This window comes from Procambarus clarkii, chromosome 78 (genome assembly GCF_040958095.1).
Source record: "Procambarus clarkii isolate CNS0578487 chromosome 78, FALCON_Pclarkii_2.0, whole genome shotgun sequence".
NCBI classification, from domain to species: domain Eukaryota; kingdom Metazoa; phylum Arthropoda; class Malacostraca; order Decapoda; family Cambaridae; genus Procambarus; species Procambarus clarkii.
The window spans coordinates 16,672,932-16,697,985 of NC_091227.1; the positions used below are offsets into that span (position 1 = coordinate 16,672,932).

The 25,054-nt window shown below is 39.8% G+C and overlaps 1 protein-coding gene across 1 annotated transcript in view; it reads left to right on the forward strand.

Annotated features, from left to right (window-relative positions):
- LOC123746114 (uncharacterized) overlaps positions 1-21,687 on the forward strand; it is a 41,207-nt gene extending 19,520 nt beyond the window's left edge. Inside the window, exons 2-3 of the mRNA XM_069314322.1 lie at positions 11,162-11,226; positions 20,791-21,687. Coding sequence (XP_069170423.1) covers positions 11,162-11,226; positions 20,791-21,027 — 302 coding nt within the window. The 3' untranslated portion in view covers positions 21,028-21,687. The remainder of the gene's footprint in view (positions 1-11,161; positions 11,227-20,790) is intronic.
- Positions 21,688-25,054: the final 3,367 nt, after the last annotated feature.

Genomic DNA, 25,054 nt, shown 5'->3' on the forward strand with positions numbered 1-25,054 from the left:
GATTAGTTATTTTGGTGTTGTTGTCCCAAAGTTTGATTTGGACAGCTGTATACCTGATTTAATTATTGTACTGATTGTATATACGCTTTCACGAATACCGTTTCTAATTTTGATTTTGATTATATAAATCTTCAAGTATTATTCCTGGTATAAAATATAAGTTCCTGGTAAAAACATTTTGCCTCAATAAAGCAAGTTGAAAATTTCCAGTAATTTCGTTTCACTGAGAAACAAAAATGAAAAAAAATATGTTCAAAAAACATTGAATATAAAAAGCGACAAATGCATTATTCCAGTTGCATTCATAGATTATATTTTTTATACATAACATGAAATGGAAGATTATTTATGGAGAAGCAAAAAATCAAATATAATGAAATGAAAGGGAATGGAGTTATCAGGGGAAAGCACCAAGCCATTACGACTATATAGCATTTGGAAGGGGGTCAGGATAAGGAATTGTGATGGAACGGGGGAAAGGAATTGTGTTGGAAGTCGTGAGATTTTTACCCAACACCCGGCAGCACTTGATGGTCAATTTTTGAGTAACAGTCTCGCGACTTCCAAACATTTTGTACAGTCAGAGTGGTCGTGTTGGTATTATGTTGGATGCGCTGGGGTTCATTGAGCTCTGGCTGCCTGTGTTCGAATCCTTCAGGAGTGAGGCGTTTTCGGTTGCATATTTTGTGTAATATTTGTCTTTTATTTTGCTTATATATCCAGCATGAAGAGCAAAAAGAGAAATCGTTTCATTTCAGTTGACAATGAAATCCTTGTGTGTGTGTGTGTGCGTGTGTGTGTTTATCTTATGTACGAACCGGAATTATTTTGAGGGTAAAAGGGTCGAGAAACGCTGCATTAGAGGAACCGCATTAATCTCTCAGGTTTAGAGTTCTTTATATGGAGTGACGACAACAAACCATTTACTGATAACCTCGCAGCACCGGCACACACACCTCCTGGGTCCTCACTGCTTCCAATCTACAATTACATGCCTAAAACAGTGCTAGTTATTCATGAATGTATACAAAAAATGCTTTAATTTAATACCTTACCTTTGTTAAGATGTATATTATATAGACCTCAAGTTTGTTTCATACTTTAGAAAAATTAATTTTTTTTTCAACTAGTCTAAATATATTTTGTTGTAATTAAAAGCCTGGAAACCTAACAAACGGTAATTTCTCTCGCTATCTCTCATTCACGTAAGCTGCCAATACAACGGAGACAGAAATAGGCATATTGATCACGGAGAGTGACAAGGGGCTCTTTTCTTATGACGACGGAGGGCAGAGTTGTGTATGTTGTGTGTGTGCGTACTCACTTATTTGTGTCTGCAGGATCGAGCATTGACTCTTGGATCTCGCATCCCACAGATGTGTGAGTGTATTCACCTAGTTGTGCTTGCGGGGGTTCAGCTTTGCTCTTTCGGCCCATCTCTCAACTGTCAAACAATCAACTGTTACTAACTACTAATTTTTTTTCCACCACTTAAAGTGGAGGAAAAGAGAAGCTAAATGTGAGGTATGAGTGACGGGGTTGTAGAGAAGCTTAGTGTGAGGTTAGGACCTGTCCTAAACGCTATGTGTGCTTGTGACATTACAAGAATGTAAGAACTCTGGTGTACACAAATACAAAATAAAAACTATACATAATTATTTTTTTAATGCTCGTGAGTTATGTTAGTCACACCTATTCAATGCACGGTCGAACTCCACGTTTTCTTCTCAGTTTTCTGTAATGCCGCTGGTGTTAGCTTTACTTGAATGCTATTAATTTTACTATTATGTAGTTAATGTATACGGCATTTAATACATATTTTAATAATTTATGCTGTGGTTTAGCAATATTTGTCATTTACATATACTAAACACTTTAATTTTTTACATACACTTTAGATTCATTGTGTATGCACACCCAGACAATTATTTTGTATTGATATATATATATATATATATATATATATATATATATATATATATATATATATATATATATATATATATATACACATATATATCTTTATAATAATTTAATACATATTTTAATAATTTATGCTGTGGTTTAGTAATATCTGTCATTTACATATACTAAACACTTTAATTTTTTTTACATACACTTTAGATTCATTATGTATGCACACCCAGACAATTATTTTATAATATATATATATATATATATATATATATATATATATACATATATATATATATATATATATATATATATATATATATATATATATATATATATATACACATATGCAACAATGATCACAAAAACACTGATCCAAGTATGCAGAATAACCACATGTGAAAAATAGAAAATGCATAACGCGTTTTCGGCTAATTCGCCTTCATCAGAGCAAAGTAGAAATCTTACATGATTTCTACTTTGCTCTAATGAAGGCGAATTAGCCGAAAACGCGTTAAGCATTTTCTATTTTTCACATGTGGTTATTCTGCATATATACATATATATATATATTTCTATTCATGTGAATGGTTGTCTTAGGGGACCCAGCACACTGATTTGCATTACTCCTGTACTGTATGTACTCCTCCATATAGTCTAGGCCTCCGTGATAGCTGCATAAATGCCGGTGTACTGTACTTAAATGTGTTAATAAAAAACAAAAATCCCGCTGCTGAGAGGCCTTATGCCAAACACCAAAGCAAAATCTACACTAATGTAAGAAATATACATATGTACCCCACTTCTCGGAGCATATGTAATGAGCGTTTGACTTTAGTTCTGCATATACGGCAGTTAAAAGCAATTATATTTTTGTTTAAGTGTTGAAACAGTCAGCTGGTGCCTGTGCCTCTTCACCACTTACCTCACTCGCTTGGAAAAGTGTGACTAAGTGGCCAAGTTTTAACTTTACGCCATAGCTCGCAGGTACGAGCACTTCTGTGCCACACATTCTGACAGACGCCACAGACTTCTTTCTGTATTTTCTTGTTTTCTATAGATTATAGTGAATTATTGTGGGTAAGGACGTTTCTGGTGAGACATAATTTATGTGTGAAATTATTCATATGTTTTCTGGCGCATAATATTATACACTTTCTGTGTTTTAGCGTGAGAGCGGTCGTCATTATGCAGAAGAGGAGACAAAGGCTGGTTCATGGTCTGTGTATCCCAGTGTTGTTATAGCTGCTCTTACCACAATGCTTTGACATAATAAACTAATACTATTTACTTAGTTGCTAAAGGGATAGCAATGATTCTTTGTCTTTTATAAATGTTATATTTTTTGCATCTGCGAGTGATAAATTATATTAATGAATATAATAATCAATGTTGGGTTCTGTAGTACAGTGGCTACTTTGTCGAATCACAGTCGGGGATCCATGATTGGATTACCATGCAGGACTGAAATAGCTAGATCTGTTTCCTTTTACATAGTGTTTCTCTTCACTTAGCAATAAATTAGGTACCCAGGAGTTAGGCAACTGTTGACCAGACCACACACTAGAAGGTGAAGGGACGACGACGTTTCGGTCCGTCCTGGACCTACTCAACAGTTGAAACTAGGCAGAGTTGAAGATTAGATTAGCGTATTAAAACAGCAAACAGATTAGGACGGGGAAGGTAATTAGTGCATAATGAAGAAGTCGTCAGGCAAATTACATTAGGCTACTGTAGTGTAGGTTGCATCCTGGGGAAGATCAGCAATTTGTGGAGACCTCGATACAAGCCTGCACCTTACAACGATAATTGTCAACATCTTAAGGACCATAGAGATATAATATTAATAATAAATATTCCCTAGAAACATTATTTATGATTGTGTCTTGTGATGTCATTTTGGAATTGCAGACGGTCGTAACCTTGTAACTGTGGTTGCTTACAGGGTTGCTTATTCTTTTCTTGTATTGGCGAATAATAATGATTGAATCACAATTCTCCTTCTCCGCTCACTGAATGTTAGACTAGTTGAAGATTATCTTTAGAGATTTGTTGCACAATCAACATTATGCATACTTTTGGGGACTACAAAAAATGTAATTGGTGTTTCAAGAGGATGGTTCAGTGACGCAAAAGCTACGAGCAGCCAATACGAAAGTGCATGACTGACCAGGTCTAGAGGCTGTGGAACTATGCAATTATTTAAGGCAATTTTCCCACTAGCCTAACGAGCCAACTCTGGTGTTTGAACGGTATTTTTGCAAGACTTTTGGGGCTTCACACTCTCACATTATCTCTCCTCTTACAGTTAAGATTTTTTTCCCTAGAAAGGCACAAAAATAAGGAAAAAAGTTGTCCTGATAAGAGAGATTGTTAGACATAAAACCCAACACTGAAGCAAAGCTGCAAACCAAGACTAGCACACGAGTGTCAGGTGTGTTTCTAATGTCAGGTATATCATAGGTGTCAGGTGTGTCATTGGTGTAAAGTATATGAAGGGGGGTGTCAAACGTTCCGGAGGTATTGTTGGTGTCAGGTATATTGTGTCAAGATTGTCAGAGCTGTCACGAGTATCAGGTGTGTCAAGAGTTTCAGTGGGTGTTAAGGCTGTCACTGGTGTCTGATGTTTTAACTGTACCAGGTGTGTCATGTGTGTCAAGGGTGCCAGGTGTGCCAAGTCACAATGCGGGGGCCCCAAAGTGATAACTACAGGGGCAGAGGGATGAAAGCAGCGCGCTGGAGTGTTATTAAAGACCTGATAACGTCGACATTCTCCTACAAGCCATTTCTTTTACCTGGCGACTTCTTCATTATGCACTAATTACCGTGCCCGTCCTAATCTGTTTGCTGTTTTAATACGCTAATCTAATCTACAACTCTGCCTAGTTTCAAGATAACGTTGAACGACTTGCTCACACGACTCTTGTGAAATTTTCAAGCAACGTGACAGACTTTGGGTCGAGTCTTATAATATATGCATATATTTACTGTAATTATCTTGGAAATAATTATATCTTGTAATGGAGCCTTTAGCTAAAAATAATACTCCCATTGTTTATACTTAGAGTTAATTAAGTAATTAAAACGTCGTCGGCAATTTTTAATGTTTGTTTTTCATTGGTCGTAATTTGCAGTTGTTGAGCACATGAGCTCATTATGTAATCCCAGCAACACAGGCAACCAAATGTGTATGAATTCCGGAGCTACAGCTGGGTAGATATACATAAACACGAGACAAATATATACATATACAAAAATTTTATTTTGTGTGAAATTTAAGAGCTCATAGGAATCTTAAACCCGGGACACAGTGGGCGCTTAAACCGGTAAAGTTAACAAAAACATAAAATTTAAACCAACTCTTTGTTTAAAGTTTCCAGGAATGTAAACAAAAAATCTTGTTACAAATATTTATTAATCTAGAGTTTCTTGTAGAAAGAGAAGCATTCCTGACAACAACGTACAGAGATCAAAAGGAGAGAAAATAGTGCTTGTAGATAACATTTAACCTGTAAAGGATTCATCAACTCTCTCAGAGATACACTGTGCTAATGTTTGTTAAGGGAATGTGTGTCAGATATTCCCAGTCTCCGTCTCGTCTCTGTTTGCCAGATGTCTCTCTCTCTGGTTGATTGTAAATGATCGCGGAATTCTCACTCTCCAACTTCTGTCTCGTGGATTAGACTCGCTGGTGGTGGTGGATGGTTGAGGTAGTGGTGGATGGTGTAGTGGAGGTTGTAGTTGTGGAGGCTGTGGCGAGGTTTCCTGTCAGTGACAGGAAACCTCTGTGCTACCGAGGTGAGAACTCTAGCTCTTCACGGCTCTCTCACCAGCAGTGTTGACCCACAAATAAACGTTACCTTCCTGACGCTCCAATTCTTTGTCGAATCTGATTTTAAAGTTGTGAATGAGTTGGCTTCCACAATTTCTTCTTTCTGTGTTCCACTCGTTAACAGGATATGACAGCATTTATTTACTTACAATTCTTCGACTCATTTGCGTATCCAGTTTCCACTTATGTACTCTCGTCGTTCTTTTTCTCAGTTTAAAAAGGTTGTCCAAGTGTACCTTGCATGTTGTGATCATATTCATTTTCTTCTCATATCTAGGGTTGTTCCCATTACCAGTTCCGTTGCTTATCCCTTATAACCATGGCACTAATCCTGCTTAATACATCTGCTCTTCTTCAATTTCCTATTTTGTGCTTTGCAAAGTGTGGATTCCAGATTGGTGTTGCATATGCCAGTATTGGTCTAACAAAGGCTGTGCATATTGTTTCGATAGAGTAATTATTTAGAGTTTTAAATTTCGTTTATATGATTACCGGCTTATTAAATGGTCTCCATGTTTAGCTATTTATTTGTGCCTCTGGTATTTGCTTTCTAATTATACACTGTTCAAGTTTTGTCACTTTCCGGCTCTTGTAGTTGTCTTCCCCTTATGGCGTAGGGTCCTTCGTGTCATTTATTGCCATCTATCTACCAGCTAACAGCAGCCCTCCTGGAGAGAGAGATAATTTCACAATGCAACTTGAATTGGGCTTGGTGGCCATCTTGGCTGAAATTTCGGAATAAATCTTCCCATACAAGGGTCGCGTACCCAACCCAAACATCTCTAAGCATCACGGGAATTTGTTTGGAAGATAACTGCTGTATCCACTTTGGTGCGTTGGTCACCTCCTCTGTGGGCCCCCTGTGATAGATAGGTGACCATTCTAACATTGCTATCCATGATAGATAGATGACCCCCTAACGTTGGTAGCTATGATAAATAGATGACCACTAACGTTTCCATGTATGATAGAGAGGTGACTATTCTATCTATGATGGACAGATAGCCAATGAATCTTGACCATGTATGACAGACACTGTAACTAGACCATCTATGATAGACACTGTAAGACGTCTTAGGCTAGAATGCTGGAATTCAACCCCTATGAAGTAAAAGTTAAAGTGGACGGGATTAGAAGATAGAAGGCCAGAAGGAATCTACATCATAAGAGGAAGGCAACTACAAGAATTAGATACAGAACCAAGTTATGGAGTTTGCATAACTAACAAAATAAACAAAAGTGTATCAAATGTTGAATTTAATGCATCTGCCAATACACACAACCAAATTTTCCAACAAAAATCATTATTAAGAGAATTTACCTTATTCGACAAACTCGGCCTAAAAAAACACATGTATACAAATTAACTCCATAACTATATGAATAAACAAATAATTATAACATACTGGCATGTAGTTAGAGCTGGAGAACGTCGAAAAATTAAACAAACAAATGTTAATTATTGTCAATAGCCGACATTATGGCAGGGATAAATTTAACGCTCATACAGACTAACAATCCTTTCACTATTTATATATATTTATATATATATAGGCCAAATTCAAATTACTTTCCCAGTGTGTGTAGGGATGAGTGATCAAAGCGGACTATCCCTGGTTCATGTATGGTGAGCAATTCTGAGTTTGACTTGGTAATGGGCGTCTCTTTGCTGGTGTTTTGTCGAACTTGTGTTATATATATATATGTATATATATATATATATATATATATATATATATATATATATATATATATATATATATATATATATATTATATATATATATATATATATATATATATAGCAAATCCTTGCTATCAGTTCCACGAAGCCTCGCTATCAGTTCCAAGAAACCTTACTGCTATATTTGTTTCCGTTTAAGCACTACCATCTATGCAACTTATTTTGAGTAAATTTCATCAATTTTAGGATATCAATTATGTTATTTGTTGTACGACATTTTTTTAGGAAAACATTGCCTGTGATGATCAAGTGACAGGATGAACAACCCAGCGGGTTTTCTTCCTATTGGGGAGTGTTGTACATGCTGCTATGGCGGTATGTCCACTCACAAGATGAGTGGCGCTGCCCAATAAACTCGCCCCTCGGGGCAAAATCTTAAAAAATTTAAAATTGCCTGTGGTATAACCATTCAAAACCTCTCTGTGGGCCGCACGATGTGATGTTGACAAACATCGCTGGGCCCGGACGCGCATATAAGAACTCCTACATCAGTTTAAGTGATATCATGCCTTGCAAAATTGCCCAAAAAGCTGCAAAACTAACCCGAGGCGTGACGTTTTTACATGCAAATAACTGGCATATTTGGGTCGGCAGCTCTTTCCCCCGGCACCATTACAGAAGCTGAGAGCACCTATTATGAAGGTCGTATACAGCTATTCTTCCCACTATAGCAATATCCTCTTCTCAGTGGTAGACGGGCGAGGCGAGGAGGAACCAAGAGTTTTTAGCTAAATCGGATTTTTAAGTAATATTTAACTGTTGGCGCTGATATTTATTGTCATGGAAAGGCAAGGGCTTCCAAGGTCAGTGTTGCAACTGTCTAGGACATGACGCAGATGCTTTCTCACTCACAGGATCGTCTACCCACTGAAGCCGGAAATTAGAAGCAATGTTGAGGTGAAAGCACTAAGCCAGTAGGACTATATAGCACATGGAAGGGATACGAGATAGAGGAAAGGAGTGAAGGGACGTTTCCCGGCCCCTTGGACCATCGGGGATCGAACAACGCTCTGCTGGATGAGAGCCTGTCGCTCTACTAACCAGTCCAATTGGCTGGCAAGAAAATTACAAGACACTTCTCCAATTAAAAAATTAAGTTGAACAAATCCTAATGGAAGAATGGGAGGGGGGGACCTTTGACCAGCCGCAGCCTTCCTGTCGAGCCCACTTGATTCAGTAAACCTGAGGCAAACAACTCATGAAGAGTTTCTTTCGTGTTACTTCAATGTAAACAACATGTTCTCCCGGCAGTGCTGACGTCACAGAGCACAGTGTCAAAATCCTGGTGCTTTCACGAGGCTAAAACATTGACGTGATCTGGGAAGATCGCTAAAGTGTGGTCAACTGCTGATTTTCTCCGGGATGCTGCCCCTGAAATTGTCTAACTCCAGCGTACCAATTTACTGCTAGGTGATCAGAAGCATGCGGTGAACAGAAACACCGTCAACTTATTTCTTCTCCAGTCGGGATTCGAATCCCTTCTCCCTCTATACCTTTCTACCTCTCCCTCCTTCTTCTACCTCTCCCTGCCCCTCTTATAAGTAATGGATATACACATGTAATATAATACAGTCCCCAGTATAGTATTGTATACACATAGCGCCCAGACACTGTATATAAAACATTGTTTACTTCAATGTTTGTGCTGTGTTCTCTGCATATAAAACACTATATTGGGGGAGTGAATGTTTTTTGCACTTGTCTATATCCGTTCCTCGCGTAAGGGCCAGGTGTTTTCTGAGTCTTTTTAGGACAAGATTAAAGCTTGGGGGAGAGTCAGCAGAGTCCTTCACTGTAGATGCTTGGAGGAGAGTCAGCAGAGTCCTCTACTGTAGATGCTTGGGGGATAGTCAGCAGAGTCTTTCACTGTAGAAGCTTGAGGGAGAGTCAGCAAAGCCCTCCACTGTACAAGCTTGGGGGGAAGAGTCAGCAGAGTCCTCCACTGTAGAAGTTTGAGGGAGAGTCAGCAGATTCCTCCATTGTAGAAGCTTGGAGGAGAGTCAGCAGAGTCCTCTACTGTACAAGCTTGGGGGGAAGAGTCAGCAGAGTCCTCCACTGTAGAAGCTTAAGGGCAGAGCCAGCAGAGTCCTCCACTGTAAAAGCTTAAGGGTAGAGTCAGCAGAGTCCTCCACTGTAGAACTTGCCAATACAATTAATAAAAGTCAAACATACGATGTCTCAGAGACATAAAATCTGAGAACAAATGAGAATTTATGAGACACTTACCACGGCGGAGAGCTCCACCGTCTCTTTCCCTCACAAGCGGCATGCTAAGGTTAACACGTGCTGAGTACATGATACATATACATTGTAACAATATACGAGTATCGTGTTGAAGAGAAGCCAATTTAATTCATTCGCCAGAAGCTTGGTCAAGAATGGAGGTCGTAATTACACGCAAGATAATGCTAGGTTAGGAGGTAGCATGGAAAATTTATAGTTTTATTGGCATATTGAAATGTTTACGTTTATATATATACATTTCTATTGTTCATTGTTTACTTTAGTTAGTTCCAAACTGGATGAATGGCTTCAACTAGAAAAGTATGGATTATTTCTCTGCAATGCAGGTTACAAAAAGTACCAATATTAAATAAGCCTACTTTGTACATACAATTTTTAATAACCAAAATTACTTCAAATAGAATTTTTTCAATTTTTTCAACCAGAAAGTACACAATATTATCACTTGCCTCAGGTTTTCCTCTCTACAATGTAAATTATAGAAAAATATTAAAGAAAACACAACTAAATTACAGGATATTCAAAAGTCTGATAATGTCACACAATAGTACTTTGGGCTTATACTTACCCATATTGAATAACATACAAATTAAGGCAAGAGTGAAGGAATGATAATATGTATACTGGGATTAATCCCATATGTTCTCACCTAATTGTGCTTGTGGGGGTTGAGCTCTGGCTCTTTGGTCCCGCCTCTCAACTGTCAATCAACTGATGTACAGATTCCTGAACCTACTGGGCTCTATCATGTGTGTGTGTACGGAGTATCTTCAATCTTCTCTAACACAGTAAAAAATTATCCTAGTTCTCGACTATTATCTACTTCATCTGTAGCACGAAACACCACACAGTAAGAGAACAGTGTGCTCACGGAACAGGGTGCTGCAAGAAACAGTTCCTTAGTCGCAAGGTTCACGATAATAACCGCTGAGAAACAACAGTATTCTTGCAGGAGGCGGCACTTTCCCTCCAGACCACCACTACTACCTGCTCCAACTCCCCAACCACTCGTTATCTCTCACAGTCGGCGTCTCCCTTTCACACACACCCTCACCCGACATTCTTGTTCCCTATGTTCGCAAATATCCAATATTACGAGTTCATAAGACACAAATATTTGTTTCAAATTGGACTCTAAAGAGCATGATTTTCAGTCACTAAATAGATGTTTTAAAGTTTTTTTTCGGTAATGGATAATATGTGAATATATGTCATGTCTCTCGTCACTCAGGCACTTGTGAAGTGAATGCTTGAGCAGAATAGACCTCATGTCCTTATGCCCTGTGGCACCACTTTCAAATGTAATGTCCAGATACTGTAAATGAAACATTATATTCATTAATGTTTGATCACTGTTCTCTGCATTTATAAATCATTGTATTGGGTTCTGAATGTTTTTGCACTAAAACTGGACTTTTTGCACACTAGGAGGCCTGGTCGACGACCGGGCCGCGGGGACGCTAAGCCCCGGAAGCACCTCAAGGCACCTCAAGGTAAAAATAATGTTTAACTTTAATTTGTATTAGTCTAATTGTTTTGTTTTATTACTCATCACTTTTAGCATATTTTTTTTTTAATTTTTAGGTGACTTGATCATTAAACCTATTTGTTATTTCGTTATATATTAAAAGTTAATTTTCTTTTATTTAATTGCCAGTGTGTGTAAGTCCAATTCTGTATGAGAAAGAATGTTTGTTTCTTTGATTTTGTGTTCATTTAATAGTTAGTTTTAGTTTTATTTATTAACGTCAATGTTAAGTTCTATTTGCCACATACAAGATGACATACATATATATATATATATATATATATATATATATATATATATATATATATATATATATATATATATATATATATATATATATATGTCGTACCTAGTAGCCAGAACGCACTTCTCAGCCTACTATGCAAGGCCCTATTTGCCTAAATAGCCAAGTTTTCAGGAATTAATTGTTTTTCCACTACCTAACCTACCTAACCTAACCTAACCTAACTTTTTGGGCTACCTAACCAAACCTAACCTATAAAGATAGGTTAGTTTAGGTTAGGTAGGGTTGGTTAGGTTTGGTCATATATCTATGTTAATTTTAACTCCAATAAAAAAAAATTGACCTCATACATAATGAAATGGGTAGCTTTATCATTTCATAAGAAAAAAATTAGAGAAAATATATTAATTCAGGAAAACTTGGCTTATTAGGCAAATCGGGCCTTGCATAGTAGGCTGAGAAGTGCGTTCTGGCTACTAGGTCGACATATATATATATATATATATATATATATATATATATATATATATATATATATATATATATATATATATATATTTATTTATTTATTTATATAGGTTGGGTATTGAATACGGATCTGCTATAAGCAAGGAAGTCGCGTTACCGATCAGTCCAAGTGGTTGGGTACAAGTAAAATTAGATTTCAAGAATGCTTTCAACTCGGTCAAAAGAGGAAGAAGTTCTCAAAGCAGTCCAAAAAAACATTGCCCGAACATTCTTTCTTTTGTTTGAGCAGGTTTATCAAAGACTCGGCGCTTCTGTTTGGTGAGCACAAAGCCAACTCAGTAGTGGGAATCCCACAGGGAGACCCCTTTGCACCCTTCTTCTTCTTCTGCATAGCGGTTCTTGAAATCACAAGCAGACTGACCAGTGACTCAACGTCTGGTTCCTGGATGGTGGCGTTCCTTACACGAGAGTGGGACGAACCTCACTGCCAGTCAGACTTGGGTGGGTTTGAGGGAGGGGGTAAGCATATGCAAGGTCACTGAGGCAGCAGTGACAGCATTCATATTCTCGTCCATCGCTGCCAGCGAATTAGTAGTCTCTCATACACAACTACCGGAGCGTATGAGAGACTACTGCTGAAGAGAACAGGGTTGGGAACGAAATATTCAGTCTACTTTTCCTCGTATTTTCAAAATAATGGGTTATTATTTTCATAAATATTTGTTCATATAAATATATATATATATATATATAATATATATATATATATATATATATATATATATATATATATATATATATATATATATATATATATATATATATATTTCATCTTTTTCCCATGAGAGTTTTGCCATTATTTAATAGCTTAGAGATCCCAAGCATCTGACGTTGAGAACACAAACAACGAAATTCTATTCAGGATCTCATAGTTTCATTGACAAAAATGTGTCGCTTCTCCAGCGATTGCTTTTTATTGCATTTGTGCACCCAATTACGTCAATAGTTTTCAATTACAGGTGATATGTGTATCAAAGAGGGGACGCAGGGAGGCCGGCCAGCCATTATTTAAACAACCTTTGATCCAGTCCCAATCAAACTACAGAGATGGATATTGTATCAATGGTGACGCTAACAGCTAGACCACCATGTCAATACCAATGGACAAAACGATAGTTTTTTTGGGGGCGATTAGCTGAAGCTCACACACACACACACACACACTCACACACACACACACACACACACACACACACACACACACACACACACACACACACACACACTACCAGGTAACTATTTACTGCTAGGCGAACAAGCGCATCAGGTGAAAGAACTGCCCATTTGCTGCTGCTGCTGTACGGTAGAGCTTATATATATATATATATATATATATATATATATATATATATATATATATATATATATATATATATATATATATATATATCAAATTTAATATGCAATGCGTGAGTGTGTGTGTACGTGTCCATACGTATGTGTACGAGAGAGTGTGTGCATGTTAGTACACGTGAATCTGGAAATTATCAAGACCACATCACAAGGGAATGTTGCAGAAATATTCGCTAGATGGAGAATTAACCAATGCAACACCTGTTCCCCACTGCACCTAAAGATCTCTTGCCGTGTTATTAATCCAGATCACCACAGCCCCGCCCGAGCACCGGATAATGGCAGAAATCTTCCAGGACCAGGAGAGAGAATCCAATTTTCTTAAAGGTGCATCGGATGGAGTCTGGGAGGCATTATGGTAAGTGGTTCTCCTGGGGACCGGAGAAGAGTTAGTGCCTTGAGTCCAAGCTTCAGAAGAATGGCTTCAGACTCGTGAGTCTTGGGATAATCTAAGCAGGATGTATTAAGGCTTCACCAGTGTCAACTCTCTTGAGGAATATTCGCCTCACAACACAACGGCTGTTGGCTTCACAACGCACCAGTCGTAAAAATAATGAAAATCTAATTTATCAGAGTATGTGAAAACCGTCAACGAAAACGGGATACTGATGCAGGTCCTAGACAATGTCTAGGACCTGCATCCTAGACAATGTCAGGAGGAAGTGTGAAATAAAGTGGCATACATTATTAATATGGCGGACAACATATGAGCAACAAACATTCCTTTGAAGGAGTTGAAAAATAATAATATCCACAACTAAACCAAAATCTAGGAAATAGGGATGAAAAGTGTACTGATTAGTCTCATCAAGAGTAAAAAATTAACACTTGCTGGGGACGATCAGAACTTGACATGCAGATCATCAACACTCTACCGGCACTCAGACTCCCTGAAGACGTCACACATGACATCAATCAATCTTCATGATTGATGGACATCAAGAAGTCATGAGGAACAACGCTGATGCTGCTCCGGAAACAACATAACAATATGCTCAGCGATACATTAATCTGTAGACATTAACCAACAACTCATACCTAATAACAAGTCCCATGAAAAGGGGAACCTCTCTCTCTCTCTCTCTCTCTCTCTCTCTCTCTCTCTCTCTCTCTCTCTCTCTCTCTCTCTCTCTCTCTCTCTCTCTAAACATATTTACCTTCCAAGCATTTATACTGCACAAGTTGATTACCAATTTCCTTTGATCCAACGTTTCTGCACATTTTTCGTTCGTAAGATAAGCTTTTAACATCCTCGCAACGTTCACAAATAAAAAGTTTTAACATCTTTCAAGAACATTGTGCATTCAATCCAGTCAGATCCTGCAAGACCTCGAAGGTCAGTCATGTTATTCTTCTCCAAGGTATTGCTAATATTACAGTCATAGGTCTTGTTGTCGTGTTGTATATGGTATGGTAGGTCTGTGGTTTCAGTGGGTTGGTGTTCTTGAGAATGGATTGGTGTTCTTGAGAGTGGGTTGGTGTTCTTGAAAGTGGGTTGGTGTTCTTGAAAGTGGGTTGGTGTTCTTGAGAGTGGGCTGGTGTTCTTGAAAGTGGGTTGGTGTTCTTGAGAGTGGGCTGGTGTTCTTGAAAGTGGGTTGGTGTTCTTGAGAGTGGGTTGGTGTTCTTGAGAGTGGGATGGTGTTCTTGAGAGTGGGTTGGTGTTCTTGAAAGTGGATTGGTGTTCCTGAGAGTGGGTTGGTGTTCCTGAGAGTGGGTTGGTGTTCTTGAGAGTGGGTTGGTGTTCTTGAGAGTGGGTTGGTGTTCTTGAAAGTGGGTTGGTGTTCTTGAGAGTGGGCTGGTGTTCTTGAAAGTGGGTTGGTGTTCTTGAGAGTGGGCTGGTGTTCTTGAAAGTGGGTTGGTGTTCTTGAGAGTGGGTTGGTGTTCTTGAGAGTGGGATGGTGTTCTTGAGAGTGGGTTGGTGTTCTTGAAAGTGGATTGGTGTTCCTGAGAGTGGGTTGGTGTTCCTGAGAGTGGGTTGGTGTTCTTGAGAGTGGGTTGGTGTTCTTGAGAGTGGGTTGGTGTTCTTGAGAGTGGGTTGGTGTTCTTGAGAGTGGGTTGGTGTTCTTGAGAGTGGGTTGTTCTTGAGAATGGGTTGGTGTTCTTGAGAGTGGGTTGGTGTTCCTGAGAGTGGGTTGGTGTTCTTGAGAGTGGGTTGGTGTTCTTGAGAGTGGGTTGTTGTTCTTGAGAGTGGGTTGTTGTTCTTGAGAGTGGGTTGGTGTTCTTGAGAGTGGGTTGGTGTTCTTGAGAGTGGGCTGGTGTTCTTGAGAGTGGGCTGGTGTTCTTGAGAGTGAGTTGGTGTTCTTGAGAGTGGGTTGGTGTTCTTGAGAATGGGTTGTCTCTTAACTGTGTCTGGTCTATTAGTTGGGCAACTTGTTCTGTCAAGGAAAGCTGACAGCTGCCTCACGTTCATATACACATACATATACTCACCATTATACACTCACACTCCCCATTGCTCCCCTACCTTCACATTCTGAACCACTTTCCTCACATACTCATACTCATCTCCCATATTTACATATACTCTCACTCCTCACACGGTTGGCTACGCGAGAGGGAAAACCATGAGAAGTGTGCCAAGCAAAGGTGAGGACAGTCATGTGAGAGTAGTGATGAATCACACGCCAGACTCACTCTGTCCTGGAGACGACGTTCTCATCCTCTCACGCCTCCCTGATGAGTTTATTTTGACTCACTGTTGCTCTCTCTTACACTGTGACTCTCTCACTGATACTGTGACTCTCTCACCATCACTGTGACTCTCTCACCATCACTGTGACTCTCTCACCATCACTGTGATTCTCTCCCTCACATATTATTCCAGTAAATTCTCAGGACTTGTAAACAGACATCACAAACACCATAGTCACAGCCAGCCCGCGAAGAGGTAAGATTGGCTGAAATAAAACTGTCAGGATTGGAAGCATCAGAGGAGCTTAGGGCGGAGGGGAGCAGACCAACCTAGAAGCTGAGGAAGAGTTTTATCAGGTCCGTGATGTAGTCAACATTGCCTGGGTGAACTTAAGCTCTTATTGATGAATATACATAATAATGGTGTATATTGTAATATACATCATTATAGTGTATAATATACATTATTATTCAACTGTCTCGGGAACAATTCATGAAGCTCAAGTTACCAAAAGCCAAACTGCTTGGCTATGCAGACGACTTTGTGGTCATCATCAATGGAAACGGTGCCCGGAATCATGCACAAAAATGCCTAGACATCATCAGTAGAGCAGCGGAACGCAGAGCAGTGAAAATAAACAGCAATAAAACCAAAGCAATGACCGTTAAAATGAGAACTCAAGACATCAGACTCGCAATACAAGGACACGAAATTGAGTGGGTTACCTCTTTTCAATACCTTGCAGTCATAATAGACAGCCAGTTGAAATTCACTCAAGAAATTGAATGTCTTCGGCACCGTTGTAAAGCCAGAAACTCAGCTTTGCGCTCCCTGACAAATCTTAGAGATGGTGCATCTCTACCAGTACTCAAAATGTTCTACGTTCAAGCAATTAGGTCATTAATTGACTCACCTAGTTGTAAGTACAACTAGGTGAGTATACACACACACACACAATAGATGCAGCCTCGCGTCCCTTCCTAGAGACACCAATGAATTATTCCTGAGCCACATGTCACGTGTGTGTGTGTGTGTGTGTGTGTGTGTGTGTGTGTGTGTGTGTGTGTGTGTGTGTGTGTGTGTGTGTATGTGTGTGTGTGTATGTGTGTGTGTGTGTGTGTGTGTGTGTGTGTGTGTGTATACTCACCTATTTGTGCTTGCGGGGGTTGAGCTCACCTGGTGTACAGGCTCCTAAGTCTACTGGGCTCTATCATATCTACACATGAAACTGTGTATGGAGTCTGCCTTCACCACATCACTTCTTAATGTGTGTGAGAGAGAGAGAGAGAGAGAGACAGAGAGAGAGAGACAGAGACAGAGAGAGAGAGAGAGAGAGAGAGAGAGAGAGAGAGAGAGAGAGAGAGAGAGAGAGAGAGAGAGAGAGAGAGAGAGAGAGAGAGAGAAAGACTGACACACACACACACACAGACAAAATGTGCTTCGAAGACTGACATTTCTAACCATTTAAAATTTAATAAACTCCTCAATTCTTTCGTTCATTTACGGAGGTAATTGTGTATATCATTTCTCTTACTTAATTCCAGTAGAATGTTCTCCTTGTCATTGAGGTGGCAGCGTGTCCTTGCCGTTGTTATTAAGCTTGTCTTAAGGGATTCCAAAGGTCCTAAGAAGTTCTGTATGCACGACAAAGGACGGTTGCTTCCTCATCCCGTCAATGACGGTAGCTATGTAGGTCACACGAACCTTCTCTTATGATATTATCGTATGTTAGACACTGACGTCGCCAACACTGATTAGTTCACCATGTGACTATTTCTAAGTAGTTCAGTAAAGTTGATGGATTTTTATAAACTACACAATAACATAATATTCACTTTAATGAATGGAAATAAATTAAAACTCTGTGTGGCATATATAACCACTTTTAATCATTAGTAATGATGAAATGGCGACAGAATCCTAATTCAGACGACAAAATCAGTCACAGGGACAAACAACTTGTATCACAGGAACTTTGTACTACATACGAAGGTAAACGTCGTCCATACTTAGTAATAAGTACAGAGCTCAAGGAATGTAAGAAGTGTCTCTTTAAGTACAAGACTCTGGCATGGTAGACACTGTGGGGTACAAGACTCTTGCATGGTAGACACTGTGGGGTACAGACTCTGGCATGGTAGACACTGTGGGGTACAGACTCTTGCATGGTAGACACTGTGGGGTACAGACTCTGGCATGGTAGACACTGTGGGGTACAGACTCTTGCATGGTAGACACTGTGGGGTACAGACTCTGGCATGGTAGACACTGTGGGGTACAGACTCTTGCATGGTAGACACTGTGGGGTACAGACTCTGGCATGGTAGACACTGTGGGGTACAGACTCTGGCATGGTAGACACTGTGGGGTACAGACTCTGGCATGGTAGACACTGTGGGGTACAGACTCTGGCATGGTAGACACTGTGGGGTACAGACTCTGGCATGGTAGACACTGTGGGGTACAGACTCTGGCATGGTAGACACTGTGGGGTACAGACTCTTGCATGGTAGACACTGTGGGGTACAGACTCTTGCATGGTAGACACTGTGGGGTACAGACTCTTGCATGGTAGACACTGTGGGGTACAGACTCTTGCATGGTAGACACTGTGGGGTACAGACTCTGTCATGGCTGACACTGTGGGGTACAGACTCTGTCATGGCTGACACTGTGGGGTACAGACTCTGTCATGGTAGACACTGTGGGGTACATGATTCTGGTTTGGTGTCATTGTATTCATCACTGATGTCACACCAACAAGGAAGACAATTCAGCACATTTCCTGATCCCTTTCTTGAATATGAATGCGAGAGATAGTGCCAAGGTTGACGAAGTTTGAACCAAACTCCTCACCTTTCATCTCCCTCTCTTACCTTATTTATTTGTCTGTCTCTTCCTCTCTTTCTAGAACCTGACTTGGTAATCTTCCAAGACGAACCGAATCGTCGTCGTTTCTCACTTTTCAGATGTGTGGTTTGGTCACCACTGAAACGTTCCGTCAACAAAGTCTCCTGTTGTAATAAGTACAGACCTGAATGTCTCTGCCAAGACTACGATAAAGGGTGTGTGTCTCTTTTCCATTTCTCAATTTCTTTTCGTCTTCTTTTCCATCGCTGCTCTTCTCTCCTCTCTCACCTCCGGAAGCAGGAACCGGCTCTACCTGGGGTAACAGATAAATTCACCACTGGACATCGGGGGTGCGGCTGGTGGCGTCCCCTATATATATGTTGTGAAGGACTCTGGCACTCAGTAGCTCTGGCTAGCTTAGAACCACTACAAGATGAAGTTTGTGAGTAAAGCTCTTTCTTGTTAAAGGTTTTGAATGAAGACGTTTGGCAGCACTTTGGTAATTTTTTATTTAATCACAGCTAACAATTACAGATAAATGGACTAAAGATTTATTAAGCAATTATTCACTCTACAGTAAAGCTAAATTAAATGTCAGAATGAGAAACTTTCGTTTGTAACGAATCTGCACTAAATGTTTCAGTTTTGGGTCTAAGACCTAAGTTGATGAACTTGTAAGTTAATAATGGACTTGTGAGACATACTGATAGTCCAAGATGCTTACAGTTAGTCTCGGGAGACTCGCGATGACCACATATAAGTGAACATCAGACTCTAAGAGAACATCTACCTAAGAACTACATACATTTAGGAACAACTACTAGAATAAATGTACATAACGTTATTGGCTCCACAGCCTCCACAGTTCATGAGGGGCCACCTGGATCACGCTGACTATGGACACATAGTTCATGTAGGGACACCTGGATGTTCATGATTATTAGGGAAATAATGGACTATAATGCCGCTCTATGGTTGTCCTCCCATTCTTGTCTGTGTCCACTCTATTTCCGCGCTCACTGTTGACTTTACTTTCCTCTTGATAGATACAGACGCATCCAGCTTAGGACACTTCTCATGCACTAGCCAGATTTTCAAGCTTGAGAAGTGCTAGTCAGAATCACTAGAAACATGCAGGTAAAAGCGGTCCTAATGGCGCAGTGGTAAGACTCGCCTGGCGCTTTACAAGCGTTATAGCCTGGGTTCGTATCTTGGTTGGGGAGGATTGACCGGGGTGCCAGTCCTTAAAGGTAGCCTCTGATCACCCAGTACTGATTGGGTACCTGGTTGTTAAACGATTTGTTGGGTCGTATTCCGAGGAATAATTAGGATTAAGGACCTGCCCGAAACGCTATACGTGCTAGTGGCTGTACAAGACTGAAAGAACTCTTGTATGTATTAAAAATATATATAAAAAAATTGCAAGGGATGCTTGTTATTGATAACAGTTTATCAGTTAATGTCAATTCTCGCTCGTGTAGAATGGAACAACACCTGTCGGTTTCTGGCAGTTTGGTGGGTCAATTCCAGTGAGAGGTTGACAGCAATAGCAATGATTAAATGCATCGTGCATCTGCTACCTGCTATAGTAAGCAGGTCTGAATCTGTGGTTGTTACCACTTCTAATTTCTTTAGATACTTATATGTAACATCCATTTTGGTGAGTCTTTTTTGTGGGTGTGTTCTTTGTTCGTGAGACAGGTCTGGGTACAGCTTGAAAACGTTCTGAGATCTTTTATTCAATATTTCACATACTTCCTTATCATTCTCTAATATGTTCCGCTTAATTTTTTATGTTATCTCATTACTTGGTCCTTCACAAACCCTAATTGACATTTCTTGTTCCATAATCCCAATATCCATTTCATAATTAATGAAGACTATTTCCGGCCAAGTTTAATACAGTGTTGTTCCTGGTGCAGAACCTGGTGTTCCTGGTGCTCCTGCTCTCCGTGGCGATGGTCTTCGCCACCTTTGGCAAGAAAGGTGGCGGCGGAGGCTTGTTTGGTGGCAAGAAAGGCAAGGGCGCCGCCCCTCCTCCGCCTCCCCCTCCGCCTCCTGTCAGAGTGATTCCCTACCCCGTCTACTACGGCGGCTATGGCGGCTATGGCGGCTATGGCGGCGGCTATGGCGGCTATGGCGGCGGCTACGGCAGATAAACTCACCAACTGGAAGCTGGAGCGTTGATCGGGGACAAATGTTAGCGCTCATGCGCTCATCTTTCTTCATGCTGTGCATGACAAATAATACTTATTTCATCATATATTTTTGTATATTTGTAGCAAGAACTTATTCCTTTTCAGAAGACCTCCAAGTGAGGTTAAAATAGTCTAATCTCTGTTAGGTCATGTAATTAAGACCTCTCATCTTGCCTACTCGCTGCCAATGGATAGCTCTGTGTCCCTCTGTGAATATAATCAGCATAAACAACATTACAAATGCTATTCCCCACGGAGACTAGCAGCTAGCACATGGACCCCACCTGACCACTTGCTTAGCTCATCGGCAGTGCGACATTGAACACAACAACCTTCAACAGATGTTGCTGTCATTAGGCAGAGCTTCTCAGCTTTGCTTCAATCGCATTGTTCCAACTATATCTCAACAGCTTGCTGATTGGTCAGTTGCTGGAGGAACAGATGTTTCAACAACAGGTCCTAGTATCACTAGTGGGACCATCCACCATCGTATATTGTATCATCTCCAACTTTCATGACCTAGATGTTCACTTATTGAACATCTTGGATATTTACCAAGAGCCTGCTCCTTCTGATTCAGTCAATAAATAAATGAAATGACCACAAATGTGTTTCTCTTAATCAAATTCATGTCATATATTATATATATATATATATATATATATATATATATATATATATATATATATATATATATATATAATATATGTATAACAACAGAGCTCTATTAAGGAACATGTAATCTCCACACACACACCCAGATCATCACCAGAGACATCCTAACAAGCAACGCTGAAATAATCGACAGATATAACGACAGCAGGAGACTGGACATCTGCGAGGCGTTACATATCAAGAAGTCCAGACCAGCAATCAACAACCAGCTAACATATAATTGCATTCTACCCACTTCAAGACCCCGAGCCAACTCAGAGACAGCATCCAATGACCTTATCTAACGAACATCAGCTGCCCTGTTGATGCCTTTAGTACCCAATTAATACCTCTGATCCTTTTATTCATTGATACATTTAATACAAAATTAATTCCCCCTTGTTATGGCATTCATCCACCACCTCATCCAATGAGTATATAGTCCGATGTTAAACCCGGTAACATTGTCTTTAAAAATGTAACGTGTATCTTGCGAAACGCATCCCTAGGCATCAGACTATAATAAAGTGTAAAAATGAACTTTGGAGAGTTAATTTTTCAACTTCCCTCGACAGTGAAGAAAAACATTAGAAATATTAAGATGATTCGTCTTGGAATCTTTAATCTTACCCTTCCGGTCATATTCAACAATAATATATATATATATATATATATATATATATATATATATATATATATATATATATATATATATATATATATATATATATATATATATATGTATAGGTTCCCACCAGTGCTGGTTCCACGTTCCTTTTTCCTACCACCCCCTTCTTTTTTTCATACTGCTATTTTATTATATATTTTTAAAAGTTAAAAGATACTGGTTGGTGAATGTAAGGTTAAAAGTTGTGAATCCCTTGGAGCTACTCAGCTTCCGAGCAGGAACCGAGGATAAAGCAGGTGTTTCCTTTCTGAATCGCCATACTAAGGTGCTGAAACAGAAAAGTGGCAACTCTAGGGTCTCTGGTAGTGTCTATAAGCCTAGAACCCAATTTTTTGATAGAGTACTCCTGGCATCTTTTCCCCAGGGTCCCAGTGTATCAGATGCTATGGGGGCAAATGTAGTGTAAACAGGTGTCAGCCAGGGTGCATACACATGGGTAGTCCCACACAAGCTTCTTGCTTTACCTCCAGGGTTGTATTGTGATATCATCCAGGCAAAGCTCAGGCTCTTTGGGGTTTGTGACTAGAAGAAACGAGGTTCTCTCTCTGCTGGACACTAGGCTGGGACAAGATTCCTCTTGATGATGTCATTAACTTCAATGCGACTTGCTTGCCAACCATTGGAGCCGACATATAAGACGACCGTGCAAGGCTTTTATGTTAGCTTTCACCCTGTGGTATATACCTTGTCCTCGGAGTAAATTAGGAGGGTCTCTGGATCAAGACGTATATCTGTTGCAGACACAGGTACTGCAAGAAAGAAATATCCCATCACGGGTGGCACCAACAGCTCTAAAGCAAGCTATCCCTTATTGTGACGGTGCAATATTCAACTCGTTCTCGTACTCTCTTACAGTCAATATTGACTTATTAAATAAGTGCATATGTGACATACTAATTTATTGTGAATATTTTAGTTTACCTTGAAAATCTTCATAGAAAACACTGACCTTACCTAACATTCTTAGTATGTTAAGATCAACATCTTCTTGCTTCGTAATTACAATTATTACTTAACCTATACCTATAATAGGTTAAGTAGTAATTGTAATTACGAAGCAATAACATGCTTATCTTAACATACTAAGAAGGTTAGGTAAGGTCGGTGTTTTCTATGAAGCTTTTCAAGGTAAACTAAAATATTCACAATAAATTAGTTTGTCACATATGCACTTATTTAATAAGTTAATATTGACTATACGAAAGTGCGAGAATGGGTTGCATTATTGGGCATGGTCTCAACTTTTTTCTCCGCCGCTGGGCTGTGCCAACTAGACTGTTTGTGAGAAAATCTGTATGAGCCGTGATGTCTCTCTTTGATACATCACTTTAGTTTGATTGCTCTCTGTGGACTGTTTGTGTTTCTGAGTGGTCTGGTCTGGGCGCTCAGGCTGCAACTTCATGTCACTGACTGTAATAATCAATGAAGGCAGGATTGTGTATCCCTAAGGAATCACATAGGTCTTCTGGTAGGATTTCTTTTACAAGACTGTTCGATACAGAGGAGGAGGAGGAGAAGAGAAAAGCTAGCATAGAAATCACTAGGGCTGTGTGCATACCAACGCCTCCAAGTCTGATGATAAAAGTTGATGGTTTCCACTGAGTCATCTAGGGAGAAAGAGTGAGGACTCTTTCTAACAAGAACTTCAAAACCGTTACACTCACTTAACTAAACCATGCTGTAGGATGAACACCTCACAAAGTAAGTTAGCGTGGAGAGATATGGTGAAGAATGAAGACACAGAAGGAACCAGGAGCATAATTTTGTTCAGTCCCGTCTTCCATCCTCTTTAGGTCAGTGATTTTCTGTATGTAGGTCTTCCTCGATTGCATGAAACCAAGAAGGAGAGGGGGGCGGGAGAAGCACATCGGTGGGCGCAATCCACTGGCTCAGTTTCGAAGCTGTCTGGCAGGATCTCGTACTTGACCAATAATATGTAAGTTAAAAGTAACTATTTCACACTGGGCTGCCTTAAGAATGATATCTACATTTCCTCCCAGCTCTTGGATTTTGCTGAGGTCTTCCAGAAGAGCCACTACGTTACTGGCAAGAGAGCCCAATCAAAATAACGTGGCTGAAGATTAGACCTGATTATCTTCAGGTCCCTCCCTCGACTAATTAGAAGATTAGTCCAGGAGGGACCGAAACGTCGTCCATTCTTCATATTCAGATTTGTGGGTTGGGTGATTGGAGGCGCCGTCAGTCATAAACCAAATGATTAGCTCGCTGGTCACACTATCGGGATTGACTGGGTATAATACTGAACTGGAAGTGGTGTTGCTGAATTACGGAACACGTTACTGGGTAACATAATAGACGTGGAACCACGTGATTGTTTCAAGCAGAGTTAGACATATACATGAATGAGTTTAGGTGGATATAAAGATGAGCTGCCTCATATGAGTCAATATAGGCTTACAGTTTACTTAATTCCTTTGCTCTTACGATTATGTTCAATCCAATAAGTAAAATAAATTCTTTAACCCGATTAAGTTATTGAGAAATCCATGATAATTATGCCAATACTATATTCTTGCCTTCCAGAGATTTGCTGAGTCAGTTACTCATAGTGATTTGAACATACTATGACCATCACCGCCATCACAGTAAGAGGAAGAGCGCCCAGCACATATCCTGACATCTTTG